Consider the following 25,684-nt stretch of genomic DNA (forward strand, 5'->3'; position numbering starts at 1 on the left):
TCTATTTTTTATTTTATAAATTATTATTTTATCATTCATCTATCATGTTTATTAATAATAAAAAATTAAAACAATAACAAATTATATCTTCTATTAATCGTAATAAATATTTTGCAATCTTAATCGATCGTAATTTTATCATTGATCTGTTACATACGTATTGGATTGAGAAAATAGTGTTTGTTAGAAATTCAATTGATTGGATACACAAACCAATCGATTCAGGTTTTTCAAACTTCAATCGATTGAATTTTGCAAGGCATGTTCTTATTCAATCGATTAGTCATATTACTCAATCAATTTAAGTCTTTAAAACAATATAGATTTTCACACTTCAATCGATTCGTTGTGTTACCAATCGATTGAATTGTGCAATATATTATATGTTACACTTCTCTAAATTTTTCTGCTCGTGATTATAAATTATTATTTCTATCTTCAAATTTTAAGTTTTTATTTTAATTTAGATACTCTAATATTATCTTTTTTTTTAATATAAAGATTATAAATTGGTGAATAATCTATCAACAATTACTCAATCTTACAATTGGAATCGTTTATCAATCTGATTGATTATCAATTTTTTCATTATTTTTGTTCATTGTTTATCTGTCTACTTAAAATTCAATATTTTTTCATTATTTATTCATCTCTTTAATATCCAATATTTGGTTATCATTAATTGATAATCACAGTTGTCGATAGAAATTTAAACAATTTTTTCACTGTAGTGTTTAAAAATCAATGGATTGATTTGATTACAAAATTGAGATGAGTAAATATAATCTCTAATTTTTTAATTCTTTGTTTCAATTCTTTATTCATGAAATTGATTGTATAATGAAAAATATTTTTTTATCTTTTAGTAATGGATTTTTTCTGAAATAAAATAAAAAATTATTATTTTCTAAAATCCAATTTTTCAACTTTAATTTTACAAATACGAATTTTTTTTATGTAGACTGTAGAGCAAGGCGAACTTCACTTCAAATTCTAAAAAAAAATTTGGCTAACTCAAATTATTAAACTTTAGTACTTTATAATAGACAATGGCAACCATTATCATCGTTTCCGGAGAATATAGTAATACATAAGAGTACACATTTATTGGAAAAATATTTTTTTTTAATTTATAAAAAAAAATTCTTGTTAAATAGATTTATTCCCGTGTACGTATTTCTCAAATTGCTTTGATGATTTCAATCGCTTGAATAAAAAAATTTCACATGCCGTACGAAATTCAATAGATTATGTATCAATTTCAATCGATTGAATTTCTAATAAACACGATTTTTTCAATTCAATATGTATGTAACGGATCAATGATAAAATTATGATCGATTAAAATTGTAAAATATTTATTACGATTAATAGAAGATCTAATTTGTTATTGTTTTAGTTTTTGATTATTAATAAACATAATAGATGAATGATAAAATAATAATTTATAAAATAAAAAATAGATTTTATAATTAAATAATATATAAAAGATTAATTTGTAATTAAAATTAAATAAAGACTATTAGCAGTTATTAAAAAACTTAAAAAACATGTTTTATTATAGCATCATTTAATGGTCCAAACATTTTGAGACCATCAAATCCGATGCCTAGTAATTTGTTAGTCCACTAACTTACTATAAAACACATTGGATTAGCATTTTAAGTCAGTTTTACTTAGCTAAATATAGAGTGGTCTGTCTCATTATTTAGATAGATTTTAATAGGGTGGGACGAATTATCACTTTATGGTCCCTACTTAAAAATTAGAATGAATTTGAAATAATATATAATTTATCTAAAAAATTTAAAAACACTTAAAATATTAATTTATATTTTAATAATATTAAAATATTAATATAATTTATTTAAAAAATATTTTATATTAATATATTAATATATCACATAAAATATTAAAATTAGTATATCTACATGTTCCGTATGGTATCATTTTTGTATTCATATAAATATCTATTTTATAACTTAAACAATTTTTACTAAGAAATTAGATTTTAAATCTATCAAATAAGTCCTCAAGATTACAACACATTATAGAATGTAAACTGAACCATACATCAATCAAACAATTTAAACACCACCCCAAAAATGAAAATACATAAATTACAAAAACCTATCATAGTTTAATTTATTTGGTCACATATAATACATACTCCCCAAACACAACATAAAATTGACTCTATAACATGCTACATAATATATACCTAAAAACCCATAAATGCCAAGATGAAGATCAAAGTGAAACTAGCAGCAGTAGTAACCACCGGCGGCGACCGAGACGGCTGTGGAGAAGGGGCCCCAGAGGAGGAGCTAGGGACAATAATGGACAACTTCTGTCCTTGAATGCAATGTGTGCCAAAACTGCAAATATAGTAAAACTGGCCTTCCTTGTTAAGGATGAAGTTGGCAGGGCTATTCATTGTTGTGTTGATTGCATTTTCTGGACTGCAAATGTCGTAGGAATCTTTTGGCACTTCAACCACATCATGTTGGTTCATAGTGAAATCAAACACTACAAAACCATACGAATATTAATTAATAGAAGACAATAATTAAAGATGAAGGGGTAAAAGGTTGGACTAGTTTATTTAGCTTTCAACTTTTCATTAATGAAAAAAATACAAATCAATCCCTGATTTTTTAGTATGCAAATATTTAAATTTTTGAAGATTTAAAAATATATTTAAGTTTCTGACATTTTCAAAATCTGAACACATCGATTTCTGAATTTAATTTGTCTCATTTTAAAATTTTTTTCATATGTGCATCCGTATCAATCAAGTCAATACAATGGGAGTCACGATTAATTTCTTTCATTAGGTCTCGTTGACTTAAGTGAATATGAAGGATCGAGTCCAAATTTTAAAAAAGTCAAAGGTTTGAATGTATTTTCAAATCTTTAAAAACTTAAATGTTTGCGGATCAAAAAGTCAATAACTTATTTATCTTTTTTTTAAGAAAATTTTTCTTAATTTTTTTTATTAAATATTAAATTGTATGTATTTTTATTAGTATCAAAATCTTTCTAATATCAATTTAATAATTTATTTTACTGATATTTATAAATATATATTTATACAAAGATTGAAATACAGATAAAAAATTTTCTGTGAATAATTTTAGAAGGGAAACGAAACATGTATCTCTGTCGTGGAAATTTTGCACCGAGATTAACTTTTCGATGTTTTCCTTAAGAGTCTAAAAATTTGACGTCTAATTATCAAAAAATATTAAATAATTAATATTTAAATAATAAATTTAAATATTTAAAATTTAACATATAAAATAAATTCAACAAAATTTCAATGCCAAATAACAGGCAGAATAGAATTCAGAATTGTCCAAACTTTCCTTGCAAATTCTCACTATGGGGAAAATTTTTTCTTTGCAAGGATTGGGATGAGGAGAACAAAATCCTCTTCAACTCCACATATTTTCTGTATGAAATCTCTCATAGTTAACTTAGACTCGACTTTTAAGATTGATTTGATAAATATTTATTTATTTTTAAATAGTTTATTAAAATTGATCTTTGAAAGATAATTTTTAAAAATTATAATTCTTATATTTAATAAATCAAATTAAAAATTACGTTTAAAAAGTATAAGCAATAATAATTTATATTTAATTAGTAAAATAGTTTTAAAAATTTAAATGACCGCATAACATGCATAAATATTTTAAAAAATATTCTTAACTTTTAAAAAATACAAGTAATATCATATAATATTTTTGTTTTACCAAACATAAAACAAGATGTTTATACTTTTAAAAACACAAATATTTATTTTTACAAAAGTCAAATTTTAATCAATCTAAAAGATATTTATATGTATATATCATTTAAAATTAAAAAAATGCGAGTAATGTGTATGTAGTTTTACAAATAGTTGAAATTTGTCGCTTTTTATTTTTAATATGAAGGAAGGTGTGGAATGATACAGCGTTATGGAAAATAGGGGTGCTTTTCCTGCATGTGGTATCAGGAAGCTGAAATCGGACCGAAAAATTTAGAACAAGAAATTCAGATGGTCCGATTAGAGGAGATCTACAAAAAAATATTTTTTAATAAAACTTGGAGGGTCCGATTTGATTTAAAAAAAAAAACTAAAAACGGAGGTCCGTTTTCATTAAAAGGAAAAATATAAAAAAAAAAGAATTGTAAACGGAGGGTTCGTTTTCAGTTTAAGAAAGAAAAAAAATAAAAAGTGTAAACGGAGGGTCCGATTTGATTTTAAATAAAAAAGAAAAAACAAAAATTAATCGGACGATCCGATTTGTAGTCAACAAATTTTTTAACAAAAAATTCGGACGGTCTGATTTTTCTCTGTCCACACCTGTGTCTAACACCTATATATTATAACCAAACATAACTCACGTACTCTTTCAATATAAAAAAAAAAATAGTCAAAATTTGCACATAACTCATTACATCATATAAAATCTCATAGGAAATAAGTATAATCTATCTATGATATATTTAATTATATAGTAATTAAATTTTAACCTTACTTACCTAAGATATCTCCGAGGGAAAATCTCTGGTTATTTGCCCAATCTTGGTATTCAGAATCATTTGATGGAATCTTCCAACCTTCACTGCCTCCAACAACATGACGTGTCTGCGCTTCTGCGAATTGAAGAATAGCTAACATACCCAAAACTGCACAAATTACTACGTTATTATTATTTGATCCCATAATTTTATTCATCTTCAAATTATATACTAAATTGAATTCTAGTGAGCTGAGATGAATGTAATAATGCTAAAGCTATGGTTTATTGCGCATTTGTTAATTTTGGAAGCTTTTGGTGGCTATAAATAGGGAAGAACAAAGTGATATGATAATTAAGTGAATGGAAATTGAGTGCATGATATTTATATTTGTCCATTGACTATATGGACCATAATATTAAAGTGTGTGTTCGAAATACGTTGTGTTTCAACTCATAATGAACGTAGGGTTTGCTTTGACAGCTATGCTTTTAAATTAAGAAAAGTAGGGTTTTGCTTGAATTATATATTATTGATGCGCAAAATTATTTTCTACACATATTTATATCTACAACTATATTAAGCCTAGTTGTGAGAACTGAACCGATAATTAAACCGGTCAAGTTATTAAGTTATTAGTTTAATTGGTAGATTATTAATTGAACTGGTTGATTCGATATTATGTAAATAAAAAATAAAAATAGTAAAAAATTTAAAATTAAAATTTAAAATACATATTTTTACTAATATTTTAAAAATATCAAACTATTCTAAAATAATATGTACTAGAAATAATACATATTTTGTTATTTTTACTCTATCATAAATATTTTTATTTTATTTTTATATTAAAATAACTATTATTTTCAAATTTTAATAATTTATTAATTAATTTATATCTATTATACTATTATATACTACAAGTATTTATTGAAAAATAATACTAATAAATTTTATATAATCATGAAAAAAAAAATAAATGAATTTATAATTATTATTAAATAAAAATATAATTAATTTAAGAATAAGTGAATTTATAACTAAATTTAAAATAAATTAGATAGAAATAAATTATTTGATAAAAGATATGTATATATATTATAATTTGCATACATATTAACTTTTCTAGAGGAGAGGGGTCGAACTTCGAACCCCATCTCTAACATTTTGGTAAAATTTAAATCCTAACCAGTTTGGTTGAACTGGTCTTTACCGAATTTGACCAATTTTTACTAGTTCATTTTGGATTTGACCGGTTTATATCGATTTTTTATCTCATGCGGTCCAAACATTGAACCAGATCAATAGAAGATCCAATTCATCGATTTTTCAGTTGAATCGGTCGATTTGGTCCAATTTTAATAATACTAAAATTAATTACTAATATATATATATATATATATATATATATATATTTTGATGATTTTGGTGGCAATTTTAATATACAAATAGAAAAAAAGTTAGATATATGCCAGAATGCGATTATATTTTTTTGGTGACTGGAAAAAAATAAACAACAATCAAAAAAGAAAAAAACAATCAAGAAATTGCTTAAGAAATGTAGTTCTATTGAGTATTATTTTCAAATTTTTTTTAAGGCAACTACTTGGAGAGAAAATGTCCTTATTGCAGTTTTTGCTATGATGTTTGCTACTATGTTTGCATTTCTCAAGATCAACGGGAGATTAACATGCCATTTTTAAGATATGATTCCTTAGATTTTCAACATCAAATGATCAATAAAATCAGAATAATCCTGTAAATTATTGACAATAATAAATATCTCTACATAAACGGTCTCACATATAATATCTCTTTGTCTCGAGTCTCAAGTAAAAACAAAAACTTCTCCAAATAACAAACAACTCTACTTACAAAATATTATGACTCTCAATTATTTTCTGACAACTTTGTTGCCACCTTTCTTTTCAAAAAAATATTTTTTTTTTATTTTTGAAAAAAAGTTTCAGTACATACGTCGAACAATGTTAACAAGTATTGTATTCAAAATGTGTTTAACATAACTCAACTAAATACTTACATGAAATAATACTATTTTACTTCATCTGAAAATTGGCCTTAAAATACATGTTATATTTTTTGTTTTATAGGAAGTATCTATATTGTGATTGTCTTTTACTTTAAAAAATACAGAAGCTTATTATTACAATTCTAAATTTATAATAATTGCGGACAAGAGATATTCAAAGAGGATAACAAAAGAAAGTCCGTAGGGTAGTACGTTTATTCAACAAGGCAGTTCCAATATGTCCTTGAAAGTTTGTCAAATTAAAAGAGAGTAAGAGAGACTTTGTCAATTGACATAAATGTATATAGTATACTTTTGTTAACTATTAGCGTTTGTTTTGAGGTACTGAGACAGAGATTGAGAGACTGAGATTTAGTATCGTGTTTGTTAGTTCAGAGACTGATACTAAAATTTCTATCTCTGTCTCTAAAATTTCAGTATTTTAGTACTTTCAAAAAGTAGGGACACAGAAGACTGAAATTTTTAGAAATGAAGACTGAAACTTTAATAACATTTTATACCTAAAATACTTTTATTTCAATTAATTAATTCCAATTTTACCCCTTGTGCAAATTAAATTAGATTTTCATTCTTGTTTCAATTCCTGTCTCCTATTTTGCACCAAATAGAATACTGAAATTTATTTCAATCCCTGTCTCTTAGTATCTGTCTCTCAATCTCAGTCTTTCCGTCTCTATCTCTCCACCAAACGCTACCATAATATTTATGATTGTCCCAAAAAGTAACCGTTAATAACCATACACAACCGGCCAGTGATAACATTATTATGCCAGTAGTGTTTCTAATTCTTGAGCTAATTTAAGTCTGTTTTCTATTTTGTCGGTTTATCAATTTAATTACTTTCTTAGCACAAGTCAACGAGCTTCATTGGTTCAAGGTAACTTATTAGGAAAAGTCAACAATCATATTACTATATATGGTAGTGATTAATTGCAGTTAGTTGAAATTGAACCTAACTTTCTTGATTTTCCACTGCTCAATTAATATCGTCTGACTCATTTAACTTGCATTCAGGGTTATGTTAGATTGAACAAATTAAAGATATCAGAGTGGAATAAAAAGTAATCTAAATTAGTTGAATATAATAATATATAATAGGAGACCAAATGAATATGTCTAGTTTGTATTAATTAGTCCCACATTGAAGAAAATAAGAAAGAATGACGAGTTTATAAGATAAGAGATTCACCAATTTAGTCAAGAGTTTTTGCCCTTACATAAGCAAAGATCCTTGTTTAAGAAAAAGAGAGAGTTAGAATGAACGGTTGTTGTTTCCAATTGAAGAATCAAAGTTTGCCAATTTTGTTCTTACATTATTGAAACAAGATGTATCTAAAGAATAATTATGACAAGACCAAATTTGAAAGTGACAAACACTAAAAACACGATATCATGATCACCTTATCACTAAGTTTGTAAGGCGAAAAAGACAATGTCTATCGGAATCGGAATATTAGTGGCCATATATAGGTTTATCACTATAATTAAAATCTGTAATCACTTGTTGGAATATATGAATTCAAATAAAAATCACATTATTCGAATCAACTGAACACACCAAGTGAATTATACATGACTTTGAATTGCTATTATTTTAATTAACATCTATCTCACAAATGTAAAATAATTAAACAACTCTCTCTTATTAAGGTCTAAGCTATTTACATTTTGCAATACAAAGTCGGCTCTATTAATTTTAATAAGCCAAAATAGTTATGAGGCTGCAGTTAAATGAGTGTGATGTTTAGTTCCTTGAAAGAGATCCGGTGAATGTGTATGGTTGTCCAACTCATTCCGGCCGTCGCCGTCATCGTCATCGTCTTCAGCCTCCCAGAGGAACTTCGCATATGAAGCCATGACATAACTACCAATAAAACATTAAGATTTATAAATTGGTTTTATTGCCAAAGAGAAACAAGGACAGTATTTTTCTTTTGGATATAATACAAGTTTGAATTAATTGAGCAAAACTATTCCCAAATATTATAATTTTCTTGTATGCTAGAATATCAAGTAATTAACTAATTATAACATAGTTTAAATCTAACAAATAAAGAATAGAAACTATAATAATCAATGTTGATTTATATATATATATATATATATATATATATATATATATATATATATATATCATACCAATCTTCTGGAGAAGTATTAATAGCTTGATGAAAATATGCTTCAGCACGATCAGAATTCTTCTCTGTTTGCCAAATTAAATCTGCATAGAGTGATAAAATATGACCATCACTAGGAGTAGCCAAAATTGCTCTTTCAAAAAACTCCTTTGCTCTAGGGTAATCTCCACGAACCTATTTGTAAAAAAACAAATATAAGTCATGATATGATGCAAATAATTTTACATGTACCAAGTTTAACTTTTAATTAAATTACCTCTTTCAAAAACTTAGCATAATTTCCCAACAGAAGAGAATCATTGGGGTTAGCTTCAATCATTTGTTGATAATAAGCATCAGTTCTATCCCCACCATTATTACTATTATTTCCTTCAAAGAATTCCCATCCTCCTCCATCACCATAGCCTACTCTTCCACTACCATTACTTCCCATACCACCATCCATCACTAAAGTTTGCAATTTAAGACTCTCTTGCTTCCCCTCGCCGGCCCCGGCGCACCCTTCATGATTAAGGACTACCTTATTATCTAATCCGGAGCTTGAAAACAATCCTTGAACCGAAGATTTAGCTTCCATGCACATCTTTTGTTCCGGATCTTTTGCTTCGTCTATTTCTTTGATCTTTGTACTATGTTGAGTTCTTAGAACTTTACTACGTGGCGATGGTGGGACAGAACATTTTTTCTTAGGACTTGGTGTGTTACTATGGAGTTCTGTCTCCACCAAGTGTTGGCTTAGACAAAAAACCGATGTTGCCCTAGGGAGATGGACAACCAGTTCGGCCGGCTCGGTGGAAGACTCCATAGAGTATGGTAGCAAGGAAGTTAGAATTGGTGCTGAAGAACTTCTAAGTAACATGTTTGCAATTCAAAGAGACAATGAAAAAAAAAGGGGATTTTTTTAATTTATAATACAAGCAAGATTGATGGAAGATATGATGGATGAAAAAGAAATGGTGCAAGTTGAAGAATACCACCTTAGGAGACAGCTAAGAATTGAAAAGTGAGTGAAAAGTGCTTGATAAGAAGAATGAAAAGAAATAAAAACACTGGGAGTGGTAGAAGAGAACTCTCCCATATATTGGGACATATAGAATAGAGTTTAAGAAGGAGTGTTAAGTCTTTATATAGAGCATGACCTAAGAGCTCTAGTCTTGGAAAAAAGAGTATTTTTTTTTTCCCTATGTGATATTTAATAATTCAGTCTTTGCATAATAAAATATGATTAAAACAAAGTGATAATAATATTATAACTCCAAAAAAAAAAAGATGTTAACATCAAATAATCTACATTTTTCTTTGGGGCATTTGCTTCTTTTTTGGTTGATATGAAATATTATCCTTTTTGTAAGATTTTTTATGAAACATTATCTAAATTCCCATTTAGATTAAATTCGCATTCAATCTAATAGTAAATGATAAATACAAGTAGGAAAGTATGACCTCTGCCAGAGGGACACGTTTGCTTGAAGGATGCATGGCATGAGATTAGGGTGGTGACCCACAACGCCGTTCTTGTGTTGCTTTCAAATGCAAAATTGAACGGACATAAATTGGTCCTTGCTAGTGACACAAGTTGAGTCACTATCTAGCCTTAGCCTCTCACCAATTGAACCAACTATGTATTGACAACACCTTAAGGGGAACCATGGGCACATTTTGTTGTCATATATGAGTGTTTTCTAATAATGTACCAAGACCTTCTATTGAATAGTAACTAGAATGGGAGAGATATATGATGTTCTTAACTTTTTATAATGTGCATCACATCATTCACGTGAACTTTCATCGTCTTGCTCAAATTAATCCCTACCAAGGAAAAAATGAAGGCTTTGACTAAGACTAGTTTCCTAGTAGATAGTTTATCAATAAAGGCCTCATATTATTAGAAAAAAATCATAGTTGCGTCTTTTTGAGATATAGGATAACTCTATAACAACCTTGGTCACACTCTATTCACTTTTAAAAGGTCGTTTTATAGGGACCTATCTAAAATTTTCAAACTAAATATACAAAAGTTCCTATTTAGAATAGATACCGATTTCTCATTCGTAAGAGATACTAAAATTCTTACAACTTAGGTTATTTTTAAAAAGTTCTAATTAATTGTATATTGTTGTTATAATATGTAAACCACGAACTTTGAACCTCATAAAACAAACCATTGTTTTTATATTATATAATAGGATGTAATAAAATATAATTTATGTAACTAATGCCACAACATGGATGATTTAATCTATCAATCTTATATTGGATTATTAGCATAAAGAATCTCTAAATGGGATCTCCATTTTCAGCTTTTACGCTGTTATGTGGTCCCAGAGTTTCAACACATTAGTATGGTATTGTGGTGATAAGACACTCAGATTAATTTGAGTCGTTGTTGGTTTATATCTCATTGGTATTATTCGCACCACTAAGACAAAAGTATGCAATGTATTGATAAGTGCTATCAAATCCTAAATCCAACCCCAAGCACCAAGTTACACAATGTGCATCATAATGAAAACTTTTCTATAGTATTAGTTCTGATTTTCAACTCTCTCATCCACTACTCTCGTTTAATAAAGACATGACATGACATGAGGAAACAAAAAATTTAAAGAGTAAAAAGTTATTTGAGAACCAAGATACCAGCATAAACAACAATGATATGTAAAACTGAGACTAGATCAGTGCCTCGGTTTGGTTAGTCAACTTAGTCTACTCCCTACTTTTAGGTCTTGGGCTGGAGACCCATTAGTAGTAGTAGTAGTTAGGAATATTGTACTATAGACCTAAATATAAACAACTATTATTGACAACTAAAAAATATAAAGATGTGTACTATAGACCCTATAACAAGTGCAAAATACATAAATATTTTACTACCTTCCAAGTTGTCTTCCTAATTCTTACACTTTTAAGAATTAGAAGGATAATTAGAAAGACGAGTTAGGAATTCTAATCATTACTCTTTCCAAAAATAAGTGCTTTGTACAAGAAAGAGCGAAACTTTCCACAAGAAGCGAGCCAGTGGGAGGGAACTGCTTAGTTGACTTGTGAGACTTGAAATGTTATGAAACTATGGTTACCAATGATTTTAGTTCATAAACAAGTTAAAAAATCTCAAATGTAAAGACTATTGAAACAAACTACTAAGTCCTATGTTACCTCTTATCTATATGACTACAAGCTCCTTCAAGATTCAGTACTAACCCAAAGCATTTAAACATTGAATATATAAAGAAGGAAAATGAGACCAGAGTGATTAATCAGATATGGTGTTTAGTGTAAAATTAATGGAGAAACAGAACATTCATTCCACACATTATAATTTTTTTCTTTTTTTTTTGTTTTGTTTTCCTGTTCCTGTAAAAAATTGTCCCCCTAGATTATGATATGCTATCTATACAAATTAAATGCTTACTATTTCTTTTTTTTTAATCTTCTAGATATTGATCACTTGTTTGGTCTGTTTCTCCCATCCCAGGCAGAAGCCCAAAAGAATAGCGACACCCAGAAAAGAACAGCAAAGAAGATCTGTGCTCTGTCTTGAATTTTTGATAAAGATGCCGCAAGATCTGCTTCTCAAATAAAATAAACCAAAGACATTTATCAACACCAAAAGCTAAACCTTTCTCATAGAAGCACAATTGCAAATGCAAAATCGAAGTATACATAACAGAATTTGCTCACATGCTACTGAAACAAAATATAGACATAATTCAGCATAATCATACTTCATACTAAGACGAATTAAATGTATAACCCCAATCAGCTCCTCTCACTGTGGAAGCATACAGAATAATTATTTAGACCAGAATGAATGGCTATCTTAATTAATTAGGAATTGTGCAGCTAAGGGAATTTCTCGTTGCGTTACTTGCTTTCTTAAAAACGAAGAAACCTCAATTCATCATAGCAGTGAGTTATCATTCATACATGAATTCAACATACAAGACTTCATGATGCAAAGTATATACTATGTATGTCCTTAGTCATGAAAACAAAGATACAAATACTGATGTTAAATCAAAAGAAGATAGAAGGAAGAACTACTTAAAGTCTATGATAGCAATTTATAATAGGATCCTATAGTGTCACCAAATCTACGTAGTTGACCTCACTTAGCGGTGTAATGAGACAAGACTAAGTTTTGTTGTTCTTAATGAATACAGCAGTTAATCATCAAATGCCTAGAATGGTGACAGAATATCATCAACCCTTTCTATAAAGTCTAACATTGTCTAAAAATGAAAACCTGGTGGCCTTTATAAGTGTGAGGCAATCTTCACCTTTTAAGCTAGCTCTTGAGGTTGTGTTAGTTCCATTTAATTTCTTATACTTTCTTTCCTTAAAAGACAATAAATATGTGCCTTAAATATCAAATTGATTTCCTGAACCTATGGTCCTAAACTACACAACCTCTTCGAATCGGTTGCTAACTCTACTAAAACATACTCCGAATTCACCAATAAATTTCTCACAATGTCTTGATCTTAATGATAACAAGTCCTTATTTATCTCCAAAATTCCTAACTAACCCTTAACAATCCCTAAATGTGCCTAAATCTTGATGAGCTACCACAAGTGTTAGGCCTTATGGTGTATCATACTTAATAAAATCCCCTTGAACTTTTTCATCTTATATCACTCAATTGGAACCAACACCAAACAAGATAGAAACAGCAACTACTAAACTATCTTAATTCTTTTTTCAATTATACGGAACAATATATACATAAACATAGAATTCAGATGATAATAGAACATAGAACCATGGTCACGAACTTCATATAAATAACTCCAAACAATAAACTTCCAGCTAAAACATGAAAGATGCAAAATCAGGCAATTAAAAATGAAACCTCGAAGCATGCCGGAATCATTTCCGGGAGGAGGATCAGTCCCGGGAGCTGGAGGTGGGCCGGGGGAAGCGGCGCGGCAGCCGAAACGGCGTCGCCGGAGGAGGACGGTGGTGGAGAGTGGGTGAACAGAAGGAGTGAGTGAAGGAGAGAAGAGAAGGAGGTTCACGGAAGAAGAAGAAGAAGAAGAAGAGAGAAGAGCCATGTGGATGCATTTCAACAACATTCGTGAGTCGTGACAGTTAGATTCTGAATTTTCGTTTTGTAGTGTTTAGGGAACATCTTTTGGGCCTTAAGTGGGCTTCTTCTTCATGCATAATGGGCTACATCTAGGCACAGTATATGACCTGCCAAGCGCCACAGGCCCACACACAGACTACAAATTGGTTACCAAATAATAATAAAAAAAAAGTTTCTTATATAGATAAATATAAAAATAAAGATAAAGTATATTTTTTATTTTTAAAATCTATCAAAATTTTTAAAAATATTCTTAAATTTTATTTTGTTTTAAATTTAATTTAAAAAATTTTTATTTACATCAAATATATTCTTAACAGCTAAATTTTCAAAAATTTTAGGATTAGTCCAATAATAATATATGATAAGTCGCAGTGCGGTTTGGATCGGTTTTGCGTCAAAAACTCATCCGATTCGAACACTAATTTTACTTGCGGTGCGGTTTGGATTGAATGATTTTTTTAAAAAAAATCGATCCGATCCAATTTCAAGCGGTTTGGATTTGATTGATTTTGCGGTTTTGTAAATTAAAAAAATTAAATACATATAACAAGTCTCAATGTCAAATTTTAAATAATTAATAATGACATAACAACTCTCAACAATATCTCAAAAAGCTAATGATAACATAATAATAGAAATAAAATTATAGGTTAGTTAAAATAAATAAATAAATAATATTTTGAAATAAAATATTTATTAAATAATAATAATACATAAATAATATAAAAATATCTAACAAATTGAACATGTTATAAGTATAATTGTAAATATAATAATGAAATAATAATATTATAGCGCATTGTGCGGTTTGGATTGGATTGGATCGGTTATGAAAAGTAGATCCGAAATCCGATCCAATCCAGCGGTTTGCAAAAAATAGAATCTAATCAAATTCAAATTAGTGCGGTTTTAATAGGTTTTCGATTTGGATTGGATTGGATGAGCGATTTAATTTGGATCAGTTTGAATTTGAACACCCCTCTATGTATAGTTTGTTTGTGTTAAAAATTGTTTTGGTGAAATTATTGTTGAATTAACGTATAACTAAATCCTAAATTAACAATTAACTTAACCCTAAATATTTAATTAGCATATAATAATTAAATTCTTAATTAACATATAACTAAGTCCTAAATTAACTTAAACAAAGAAAAAGAGTGACAATGGAACTTGACGAGCGAAGAGGAAGAAGAACTCAGGAAAGGAAAATGCAATGGCGGTGCTGAACGGCAACGGCGGCACACGGAGAGAGAGAGAGGGGAGAGGATGAAGGAATGAGATGGTTTCGGTGAGGGGAAGACGAGGTGACGACAGGAGGGGCCGATGGCGACAAGACTGACGGAGCGACAGAGAGAGGAGAGAGTTAGAGAGAGAGGTAGAAGAGAGGTTAGACAGAGAGAGGAGATTTCAGGGGAAAGAGGGTTCACATTTTCAATTTTAAGACTTGTTACTGTCGGATAAATTCGACGATAACGCATTGCGGTGATCAAAACCTAGCATTCCACTAAAATAGATTTATTGGCGGATTTTTCTATTGGTAAATCCTACGATACATTTTGCGCCTATTTTTTCCGTTTTTTCTCTGATTATTATCAGCGAATTTACCGTGACAAATTCCACATAAAAATTGTCCATAAATCCGTCAATAAAATTGACGCTAAATTGGATGGCACTCAACATTTTTTTTATAGTAAATTTATGTTAGAATAATTTACCAAAGGCTTCATACTTGAGGTATATATTGTACAGAGTTATTGGTTAGTATAGATTTCTTATACATAAGATTGTATTTGTCTTATGTTAGTGTAGAGTTGCTATAGATGATATATACTTTTAATTAGAATTTGTAATTAAATTAGTATTTGTGGCAAATTAGATTAGTTTTAAAATTTAATGGTTGAATAATTTTTATGGTTTAAATAGTTGTTGTAATTGGACTAGTTATGTATGGGATATTGATTGTAAAAAAATTATTGTGTGATGTAGTCGATTTGTTGTATTAAGACTATTAAGAGTTCTTTTGAAAAGTAGCAGAAGTTATTTTTTTTATTTTTAGATTATAAAAAGTCACAATCTGTGTGTTTGGGACAATCTTAAAAAAAGCTTTTAACTTTTCAAAAGGTTAATTTGCAACTTTTTAAAAAAGTAGAAATATATGACTTCTCTACTTTTCGAAAAGTTATTCTACCACTTATTTAAAAAAAATTAATTTCAAAACAAAAAAATCTGCTTTCATTTTTTATTCTATTAAAAATACTGACCATTCACCACCATTTTCACGCAAGGTTTGCTAGGGCCTTCCACCATAATTCCACCATTATTCTCACGCAATGTTCCAAACCTCACCATTTTTACGTAATGATTCATCTGATGGAAGTATTGATCATCCACCACCATTTTCAGACAATATTGCATTTGAACAACTTATTGCATATATTCCTTTTAAGTATTTTTTTTTTATCATTTTATCACTCTATTTTTTATTATTAAATTTGTATTTAACTGTGGTATGAAATTTCAGTTTTAATTTTATTTTTTTCATATGTGATTTTATAGTTTGCTATTATTTTCATAGTTAATTATAGCAAGTTCTTGACCTCAATAAAAGAGAAGAGAGTTCTAATAGGAGTAAAAAAAATAAAAAAAGGAACAAAATATACATTAACACACATTTTATATTTATTTTTTATTTTCACCTACCATATCATACACAATATTAGTGATTAGGTTATGTAAAATCAATATTCAATATTAAAAAGTATTTATTATCATCGTTATTTTAATATTCATTCTCTTTGTAAAAAAAAAATTATTTTTTGAGTTATTTATTCAAACTTGCCCAAAAAATAATAGAGTATGTCTCTTTACTATCGCATTATTCTCTACTTGAAAGCTGTCAAACTATATTACTTATTAGGAATGATTTATGTAAAAGTTGAAACTCTTAGTAAATTGATTTAAGTAAAATCGAATTTCACAAATATAAAGTCTCTAATAAATTGGTTTAACATAAATTGAATTACAGTAAAATATTATTTTCCTACTAAATCAATTTAATTTAAAATGACTTATATAATAAGATAAATTAATTTAACTTAAAATGATGTACATGAATACATATTAAATTGGTTCGATTTATATCGATTTAAAAAATAAAAATAAAAAAATCAAAATAAGATAATAAAATAATATTAGATGTAAAATAATTAAAAAAAGTAATTTATTCCACTTTTTAATTTGATTATGTAGATAAAACTGGTGCTGGACTTGAATATGAGAAGGAGTAGTGCTTAACATTGGTATGGTGTTAGACACAATTCGGACTCAACGATTTCTTAAATTTAATTAAAAAACAAATTAACAGAGAAAATGGACCATCCGATTTCATGTAAATAGTCAAAAAAAATTTTGATAATAAAAAAATTGCAGGATTCAGTTTACTTTATGTGAATTTCAGATCCTTCCTCCATGCAAAATGGACCCTCCGATTTGCTTCCAAAAACTTAAAAACAAAGAACTAGTAGAATCCGATTTTTTAACACCAAATCTGAGTAAAAAGTTGTCCTGTAAATTAGTGTAGCACCTCCATTATCCATAATTTGACACAACACCTTCACCTCTTCCATAACTAAAAAAATCAGCCGATTTACTCCTATAGATACTTTTAATAATTTTTAGCAAAATTAATCTTTATATATATGATCAAAATATTTCATGTAAAGAATAAAAATATAGATCTTTGTAAGGACAAAATCAAAAAAATTCGTTAAAAGTGTAAAAAACCGAAAGAAAAGATCACATCATTCTACCAACCAAGGTAGCTAGGTAGGCTAGAAAGCTAGGATGGAGTTGGGGCCCTGATGAGTACTGGAATTATTTGCAGTGCATATGCCAAAAAAGTCATCACTATCGATGCAAGGTCTTATTATACCCTCTATTTGTTTCGGTCCAAATTTGCTAAACAAATTTATTTACACCCATTTGTATTTACTCTGTGTCTATTTGCTAAGGTCCCCTACCTCCATATCCGCTGAGCTATACAACTACTCCCATTAATCAAGTACATGCACCCGTTGCAAACCGACATATATATATGTTGGGAAAACTCAACACAGGTTTAAATCAAGAACCTGTCTAACAGCGGAAGCACCAAAAATAATTTTCCCACAACCTGTGCAATTAAATGAGCAACACCAAAGATACTCCAAGCAACAAATATAATGGCAGAAATTAAATAATCAGACACCAAAATTTTAACGTGGGAAAACCCCCAAAAGAGGGACAAAAAACCCACGGGACCTAGTCCAGAAAAATCTTCCACTATCAGAATAATGGGTACACAAATAGTCTTCCTAGTGACACTAGGGCATCTCAACAATCAACAAAATACATCACCAAAACTGGTGGAATCAACATAAACCCTCCACAAAAGTAGGTATCTCAAATCAGGCAAAAGAGAAGGCAATACAACAAATAAGTTATATCCTAATGTTCATCTCTACACCAGGAACAACATACTAAAATTTCATAAGAAATGGAGCAAGTTTACCAAGTTAATGTGATCAAGGTTGGCTTGCCCTTTTCCCCCTAATTTCTCTTCTCCTCTTCGGCGCTGTTGTGTTTTCTTTCTTTCTTTCAAATTGAAAGAAGCCTTTCTCTCTCTCTCTCGTGGCTCTCAGCCACTTCCTTTTACTTTATTGTTTTTTTTTTTTAAACCTGTGGGCCCCACTTAGTTTGGGGACCCACCAACAAATCTCCCCCTCACCAACTAAGTGGGGATAGGCTGCTCAACCAAGCCCGCCTTCTCTTTGCAGAAATCAAACTTCACTGCAGGTAAACTCTTAGTCATCATATCTGAACCATTATCATCAGTATGGATCTTCTCAAGTGCATATGACTTCATCTCAAGCGCTTGACGTATCCAATGATACCTCACCTCTATGTGCTTCGATCTGGAATGAAACGTTGGATTCTTGCTGAGATGGATAGCACTCTGACTGTCACAAAATAACACAAACTTCTCTTGATTGATGCCTAACTCTTGTAAAAATTTCTTCATCCACAAGAGTTCCTTAGAAGCTTCAACAACAGCAATGTATTCTGCCTCTGTAGTAGACAAAGCAACACATTTCTGAAGTCGAGATTGCCACGACACAGCTCCCCCTGCAAAAGTCATCATATAACCAGAAGTAGACTTCCTTGAATCAAGATCCCCAGCCATATCTGCATCTGTGTAACCATCCAACACAGGTTGGCCACTCCCAAAGCATAAACAAACTCTGGAAGTACCATTAAGGTATCTGAGAATCCACTTCACTGCTTGCCAGTGTTCCTTGCCAGGATTAGAGAGAAACCGACTAACAACTCCAACTGCATGAGCAATATCCGGCCTGGTGCAAACCATAGCATACATCAAACTGCCAACTGCAGATGCATATGGAATCTTCTTCATTTCCGCTTTCTCTTTCTCACTTGTAGGACATTGCTGCGAACTCAGCTTGAAATGACTAGCAAGTGGAGTATTAACAGGTTTGGAATTACTCATGCTAAACCTCTCTAAAACCTTCTCAATGTACTTCTGCTGTGACAACCACAGTTTCCCATTCTTCCTGTCACGAGTGATACTCATGCCAAGGATTTTCTTTGCAGGACCCAAATCCTTCATAGCAAAGGATCTGTTCAAGTCTTTCTTAAGACTTTCAATCTTCTTAGTGTCATGACCAACAATCAACATGTCATCAACATAAAGCAAGAGAATTATAAAATCACCATCAGAGAATTTCTTAACATACACACAATGATCAGAAGAAGTCTTACTGTACCCATGACCTTCCATGAAGGAATCAAACTTTGTGTACCACTGCCTTGGCGCTTGCTTTAACCCATATAAGCTCTTCTTCAACTTGCATACAAGGTGCTCCTTTCCTTTAACCTCGAAACCCTCTGGTTGCTCCATATAGATTTCTTTATCTATGTCACCGTGAAGGAATGCAGTCTTCACATCAAGCTGCTCAACCTCTAAATTCAAGCTAGCCGCCAATCCAAGCACAACTCGAATAGAGGACATCTTCACAACTGGAGAGAAAATCTCCTCAAAATCAATACCTTTCTTTTGCTCAAAGCCTTTCACAACCAATCGAGCTTTGTACCTTGGCCGTGAGACACTTTCATCCGCTTTCAATTTGAACACCCATTTATTCTTGAATGCTCTCTTACCCTTCGGCAACTTCACCAATTCAAAGGTATGATTCTCATGCAAGGATTTCATTTCTTCTTGCATGGCCTTCAACCAATCTTCCTTATGCTCATCAGACATAGCTTCCTGGTAGCTCTCTGGCTCCCCAGTCTCAGTGTTCATCACATACTCATGAGGAGAGTATTTCTGAGAAGGATGACGCTCTCTAGTAGATCTTCTCAATTCAGGCTCAACTGGTGGTTCAGGTGGAACTTCAACATTTGGCACCTCAGGTTGAGGTGTAGGTTCATCATGCAAATCATCACCATCATTATCAACTTGTACATCTCCCCCATCAATAGGAGGTCTAGTGGAAGGACCAGGTTCATCATCAACAGAACGTCTAACAGTTACTGTTGGCTTATCTGTCTTCTCAAGATCTTCAATAGTTTGGTCTTCAAGAAAAATCACATCTCGGCTTCTAATTATCTTCTTGCTCACCGGATCCCATAATCTGTAACCAAAGTCTTCGTGACCATAACCCATGAAGATACACTGCTTTGACTTCCCATCAAGTTTAGACCTTTCATCTCTTGGAATGTGAACAAAAGCTCTGCAGCCAAACACTCTCAAGTGACTATAGGAGACATCTTTCCCTCTCCAAACTTTCTCTGGAACATCACCATTAAGTGGAACAGAAGGAGAAAGGTTGATCAAATCTACTGCAGTCCTCATCGCTTCACCCCAAAAGGATTTAGGCAACTTTGCATGAGAGAGCATACACCTGACTCTATCATTGATAGTGCGATTCATTCTCTCTGCAACTCCATTATGTTGAGGAGTCTTAGGAACCGTCTTCTCAAGCTTGATTCCATGTCCTTTACAATACTCTTCAAACGGACCCCTGTATTCACCACCATTATCTGCTCGAACACATTTTAATTTCCTTCCTGTTTCTCTTTCAACACTTGCATGAAAGTGTTTGAAGATACCGAGCACCTGGTCTTTAGATTTCAAAACAAAAGCCCACACTTTTCGAGAATAATCATCAATAAAAGTAACAAAATATGATGCACCACCTAGTGTCTTAGCATCCATAGTGCAAACATCAGTGTGAACTAAATCTAGAACATGTGATCTCCTATGAGGTCCAGAATTATGAAATGATACTCTAGCATGCTTTCCAACAAAACAATGAGTGCAAGTATTTAAAGTTGTACCTTTCCCTGGAAGTGAGTGCTTCTTGGCCAAGACGCTTAGTCCTTTCTCGCTCAAGTGACCAAGACGTATATGCCACAAATCAGAAGAGGAATCATCAGCTACATTCACATCTTCTTTGCACAACTTTGCTTGCAACCGGTAGAGAGTAGTGAGACTATTGTCTTCTCTAGCAACAATGAGAGCCCCTTTGGTAATCTTACATTTTCCACTACCAAAGGAAGTGCAGTATCCCTCTTGATCCAATGCCTTCACTGAAATGAGATTGAACCGCATATCTGGCGCATGCCTAACATTCTTCAACTGCAACTTACATCCCATATTAGTTTCAAGCCACATATCACCCATACCAATGATATCACACACTCCTTTATCTCCCAATTTGATCTTGCCAAAATTTCCAGCAGTATAAGAAGTGAAAAACTCACGTTTCGGAGTGACATGACATGAGGCACCAGAGTCCATAATCCAAGTGGAATCATCACAGACAAGATTCACATAATTTTCATCATATGTGATAAGAACATCTTCATAAACAATAGCAGCAGTTTCTTTATCACTATCTTTACCTTTGTCTTCGTTTCTTCCCCTTGATTGTTCTCTTTTCAAGAACCTACAATACCTCTTGATATGCCCCGGCTTGCCACAATGGTGACAAATGAACTCCTTTCTTGGCTTGTACTTTCCTCTTGACTTGCTTCGACTCTCTGACCTGTCAGAACTGTGAGGTTTTCTACTTTGACTTCTCCCCCGTGACTCTGAAACAAGTGCTTCTGATTGGGAGGAGGCATTAGTCAAACCTCGCTCTCTTCTTCTGGCTTCTTCATTCAACATACTCTCTTTAACCATTGCTAACGTCAACTTTCCTTTTGGAGCTGAGTTAGTCAGTGTCACAACCAGAACTTCCCAACTATCAGGCAAAGAGCTCAACAACAACAAGGCTTGCAACTCATCATTCAAAGTGATTTCATTATTTGTCAGTTGGTTCACTGTCTCTTGAAAAATGCTCAAGTGCTCCGGCATTGATTTACCTTCAACATACTTCATATTGACAAGCTTCCTAATCAAAAATGCTTTGTTTTGCACATTCTTCCTCTCATATAACTCCTTCAATTTCTTCCACATCTTCTCAGCATTCGTTTCGGTGTCAACATGTGGATACACACTAAGATCAAGCCATTGCCTAATCAAAGCAACTGCCTTCCGATTCAGTTTCTTCCATTCAGCATCGGATTTAGTACCTTTGGATTTATCCCCTTCCACAGGATCATACAAGTCCTTGCTATACAGCATATCTTCCATGAGGGTCTTCCAAATTGAATAATTTTGGGAATTCAATTTGACCATATTCGATCCATGAGTATTTTCCTCCATTTAATCAGCACAGAAATAAACAACCAAAGCTCTGGATACCACTTTGTTGGGAAAACTCAACACAGGTTTAAATCAAGAACCTGTCTAACAGCGGAAGCACCAAAAATAATTTTCCCACAACCTGTGCAATTAAATGAGCAACACCAAAGATACTCCAAGCAACAAATATAATGGCAGAAATTAAATAATCAGACACCAGAATTTTAACGTGGGAAAACCCCCAAAAGAGGGACAAAAAACCCACGGGACCTAGTCCAGAAAAATCTTCCACTATCAGAATAATGGGTACACAAATAGTCTTCCTAGTGACACTAGGGCATCTCAACAATCAACAAAATACATCACCAAAACTGGTGGAATCAACATAAACCCTCCACAAAAGTAGGTATCTCAAATCAGGCAAAAGAGAAGGCAATACAACAAATAAGTTATATCCTAATGTTCATCTCTACACCAGGAACAACATACTAAAATTTCATAAGAAATGGAGCAAGTTTACCAAGTTAATGTGATCAAGGTTGGCTTGCCCTTTTCCCCCTAATTTCTCTTCTCCTCTTCGGCGCTGTTGTGTTTTCTTTCTTTCTTTCAAATTGAAAGAAGCCTTTCTCTCTCTCTCTCGTGGCTCTCAGCCACTTCCTTTTACTTTATTGTTTTTTTTTTTTTAAACTTGTGGGCCCCACTTAGTTTGGGGACCCACCAACAATATATAAGGGTATTAAAAAAAAAAGTAAAAACTCAGATGCAGTCGACTTTACGTAAAATTGATACCTAAGAGTCGTTAGATCTGAAGTCAGACTTCACATGAGTTTTCACCTTAAAAAAATAGTTTGCTCAGTACCAAAAGAAAAAAATAAGTTTTAGTTGAAATTATTTTAAGCAAACTATTTCTTCTTAGTTAAACTCTAAAATAATCTTTTAGATTGAATATTTGTATGAAAAAAATTATGAAAATCTTAATTTTATCATAATTAATTCTAAGATTAAAAAGATTATACCATATTAATCTTTCGTTCTATTTTTAATGAATTACTTTTTATTTGTCGAGTTACTCTTTATTTATCGTATGTATATCTTTTTATATTGGACTAAATAAAAATGACATTTTAATCTTGAAACTAAATACTAAATAAAACGATATCATTTAACCTTAATATATAGTTATACATTTTTTTTGGAAATAAGATGCTTTGTAGTTCGTTAAGATTAAGCAACGTCATTTCATTAAGCATTTAATCCTAAAACTAAATTGATGCCGTTTTATCTAATCCACTAGAGAATAGTATGTGTTAAGTCACTTATGACGTGATAAATAGTAATTTAATACGTACCGTGCAATTTTTTAAATTTATAAATGTCTATTGTGCAATTAGAATCTCAAAAATTTTTTTAGTATAAGTAGTTAATCTCAAAAATCACTTTAAGTTTAACTCATTTTTTCAAGTTTTAAATTCACCATTTTTTAATAATAAATATCTTTTTTTCTCTACAACAATTTCAATCGATTGCGCCAGTCGACCAATCTACTATGATCGCCTAGGTCAGTTTAGATTAACTTTTAAAAATATTTATTTTATCTTTTTTAAGATAATATTTTTTAATAGACAAAAATTATTTTATATTTAGGTAAACGTTTTAAAAGAGCTTTTAAATATTAAAAACATCTTTTGCTCTTATTTTTTTAAAGTAAGGTATTGTTGGTTTTTTAAAAAAATAAATATTTGTTTTTTTTAACAAAAATAATTTGCTTAAAAGATGTATATAAACGTATTTAAAACTTAATAAAAATATTTTATTTTTGATAAAAATATTTTTATTCAAATAAATCAATAAACTAAGATTAAAAATAATTTTTAATATGTTACAAATCAATTTTTTTATATAATTCAGTTTAAACTGATTTTTAAAATTAAAATTGTTTTTTTCTAAATTAATTTAAATACGTACACCATAATAAAACTAATTTAAAATCAGAGAAATTTAGTACAATTTTAAAATAATTTTGATATAATTTCAACTCAGTTTATAAAAAAAATGTATCATGATTCATGAACACCTCTTCACACACAAAGAATTTTACATGAAAAACAAATTATGTATTCACATTAATAAAATAACTAATTTTTAAATATTTTAATACGTAAATCTGATTAGATGACTAAATTAGTGTCTCAACTCTCAAATTCAAACTTATATATATCTTAAAATTAGTTACATTATATTTAATAATAAAAAGTGTATATTGACTACCTTTTATTGATTCTTATGCACAAAATAAAATGATTAAATAAAATATTTCTTTCACGTATTAAAAGAAAGCATAATATTAGAATCCACAACAATAAGACAATAGTTAGAATGTATACTCAAATAATTATAAATTATCATTATTAACTAGCTACACACACATATCATATTATAATGTATATCAATAAGGATCCGCTAGGGAGACAATAGACTATTTGTACAATGTGTATAATGGGTTATTGAATTACAAAATGAATATCTTCCATACTATTTAGAATAACCATCCGAGTACTAGGGATAAGAAACATCTTCCCAAAAAATTAAACTAATTTTGGAGTTTACCAAGAATCGAACTTTTGACTTTTCAAATCTAGCGCTCTAATACTTCATAAACTTTCATCGTACACATTGTATAAATATTCCATTGGCTCCTCGTACTTTTCCTAAACAAAAACATAGCCAACTTGGTAATTAAACAAGCTAGACCTAAAACCAAAGTAGGGTTCCTCATCCCTTTTCTTTCTACATATATAATAATAATAATAATAATAATAATAATAATAATAATAATAATAATAATAATAATAATAATAATAATAATTAAAATGAATATAGATGAGAAATCATGGTTGATACAACTTGTTCCCACATCTGCATTTCCAATGAAGCAAGTAATAGGTATCATCATCCCCATGAGATGATTTGATGAATTGGTTCTTGTTCTTGTTCTTGTTCTTCTTCCCTCTTGGATCATTGTTATTGGAATTAACAAGTGTAGCCATGCAAGGCCTACACTTCATGCACTTGTTCACACATGCAGGAGGACTTGATCCTACCTTGCTTTCCACCATTATTGCTCTCTTCAATATCAACACTGATC

General features: G+C 30.5%; 2 protein-coding genes across 3 annotated transcripts; both read right to left on the bottom strand.

The window, feature by feature from the left end:
* Window positions 1-1,990: 1,990 nt before the first annotated feature.
* LOC112761854 (umecyanin) lies at window positions 1,991-4,856 on the bottom strand. Its single transcript, XM_025808211.3, has 2 exons — window positions 4,534-4,856; window positions 1,991-2,529 (listed from the first exon to the last, which is right to left on the bottom strand). Exons 1-2 carry the CDS (start codon window positions 4,727-4,729, stop codon window positions 2,222-2,224), a joined length of 504 nt encoding a protein of 167 aa, XP_025663996.1. The 5' UTR covers window positions 4,730-4,856; the 3' UTR covers window positions 1,991-2,221.
* Window positions 4,857-8,046: 3,190 nt separating this feature from the next.
* Window positions 8,047-13,791, bottom strand: LOC112731607 (uncharacterized). Of its 2 annotated transcripts, none has more exons than XM_025780874.3 (4): window positions 13,554-13,791; window positions 8,957-12,266; window positions 8,702-8,874; window positions 8,047-8,426 (listed from the first exon to the last, which is right to left on the bottom strand). In XM_025780874.3, exons 2-4 carry the CDS (start codon window positions 9,557-9,559, stop codon window positions 8,276-8,278), a joined length of 927 nt encoding a protein of 308 aa, XP_025636659.1. In that variant the 5' UTR covers window positions 9,560-12,266; window positions 13,554-13,791; the 3' UTR covers window positions 8,047-8,275. The 2 variants fall into 2 exon arrangements, with proteins under 2 accessions (XP_025636659.1, XP_072068841.1); XM_072212740.1 differs by having other exon boundaries at window positions 8,957-12,269; window positions 13,554-13,790.
* Between the last annotated feature and the right edge of the window lie 11,893 nt (window positions 13,792-25,684).

The sequence above is a fragment of the Arachis hypogaea genome, chromosome 2 (genome assembly GCF_003086295.3).
Source record: "Arachis hypogaea cultivar Tifrunner chromosome 2, arahy.Tifrunner.gnm2.J5K5, whole genome shotgun sequence".
Taxonomy (NCBI): domain Eukaryota; kingdom Viridiplantae; phylum Streptophyta; class Magnoliopsida; order Fabales; family Fabaceae; genus Arachis; species Arachis hypogaea.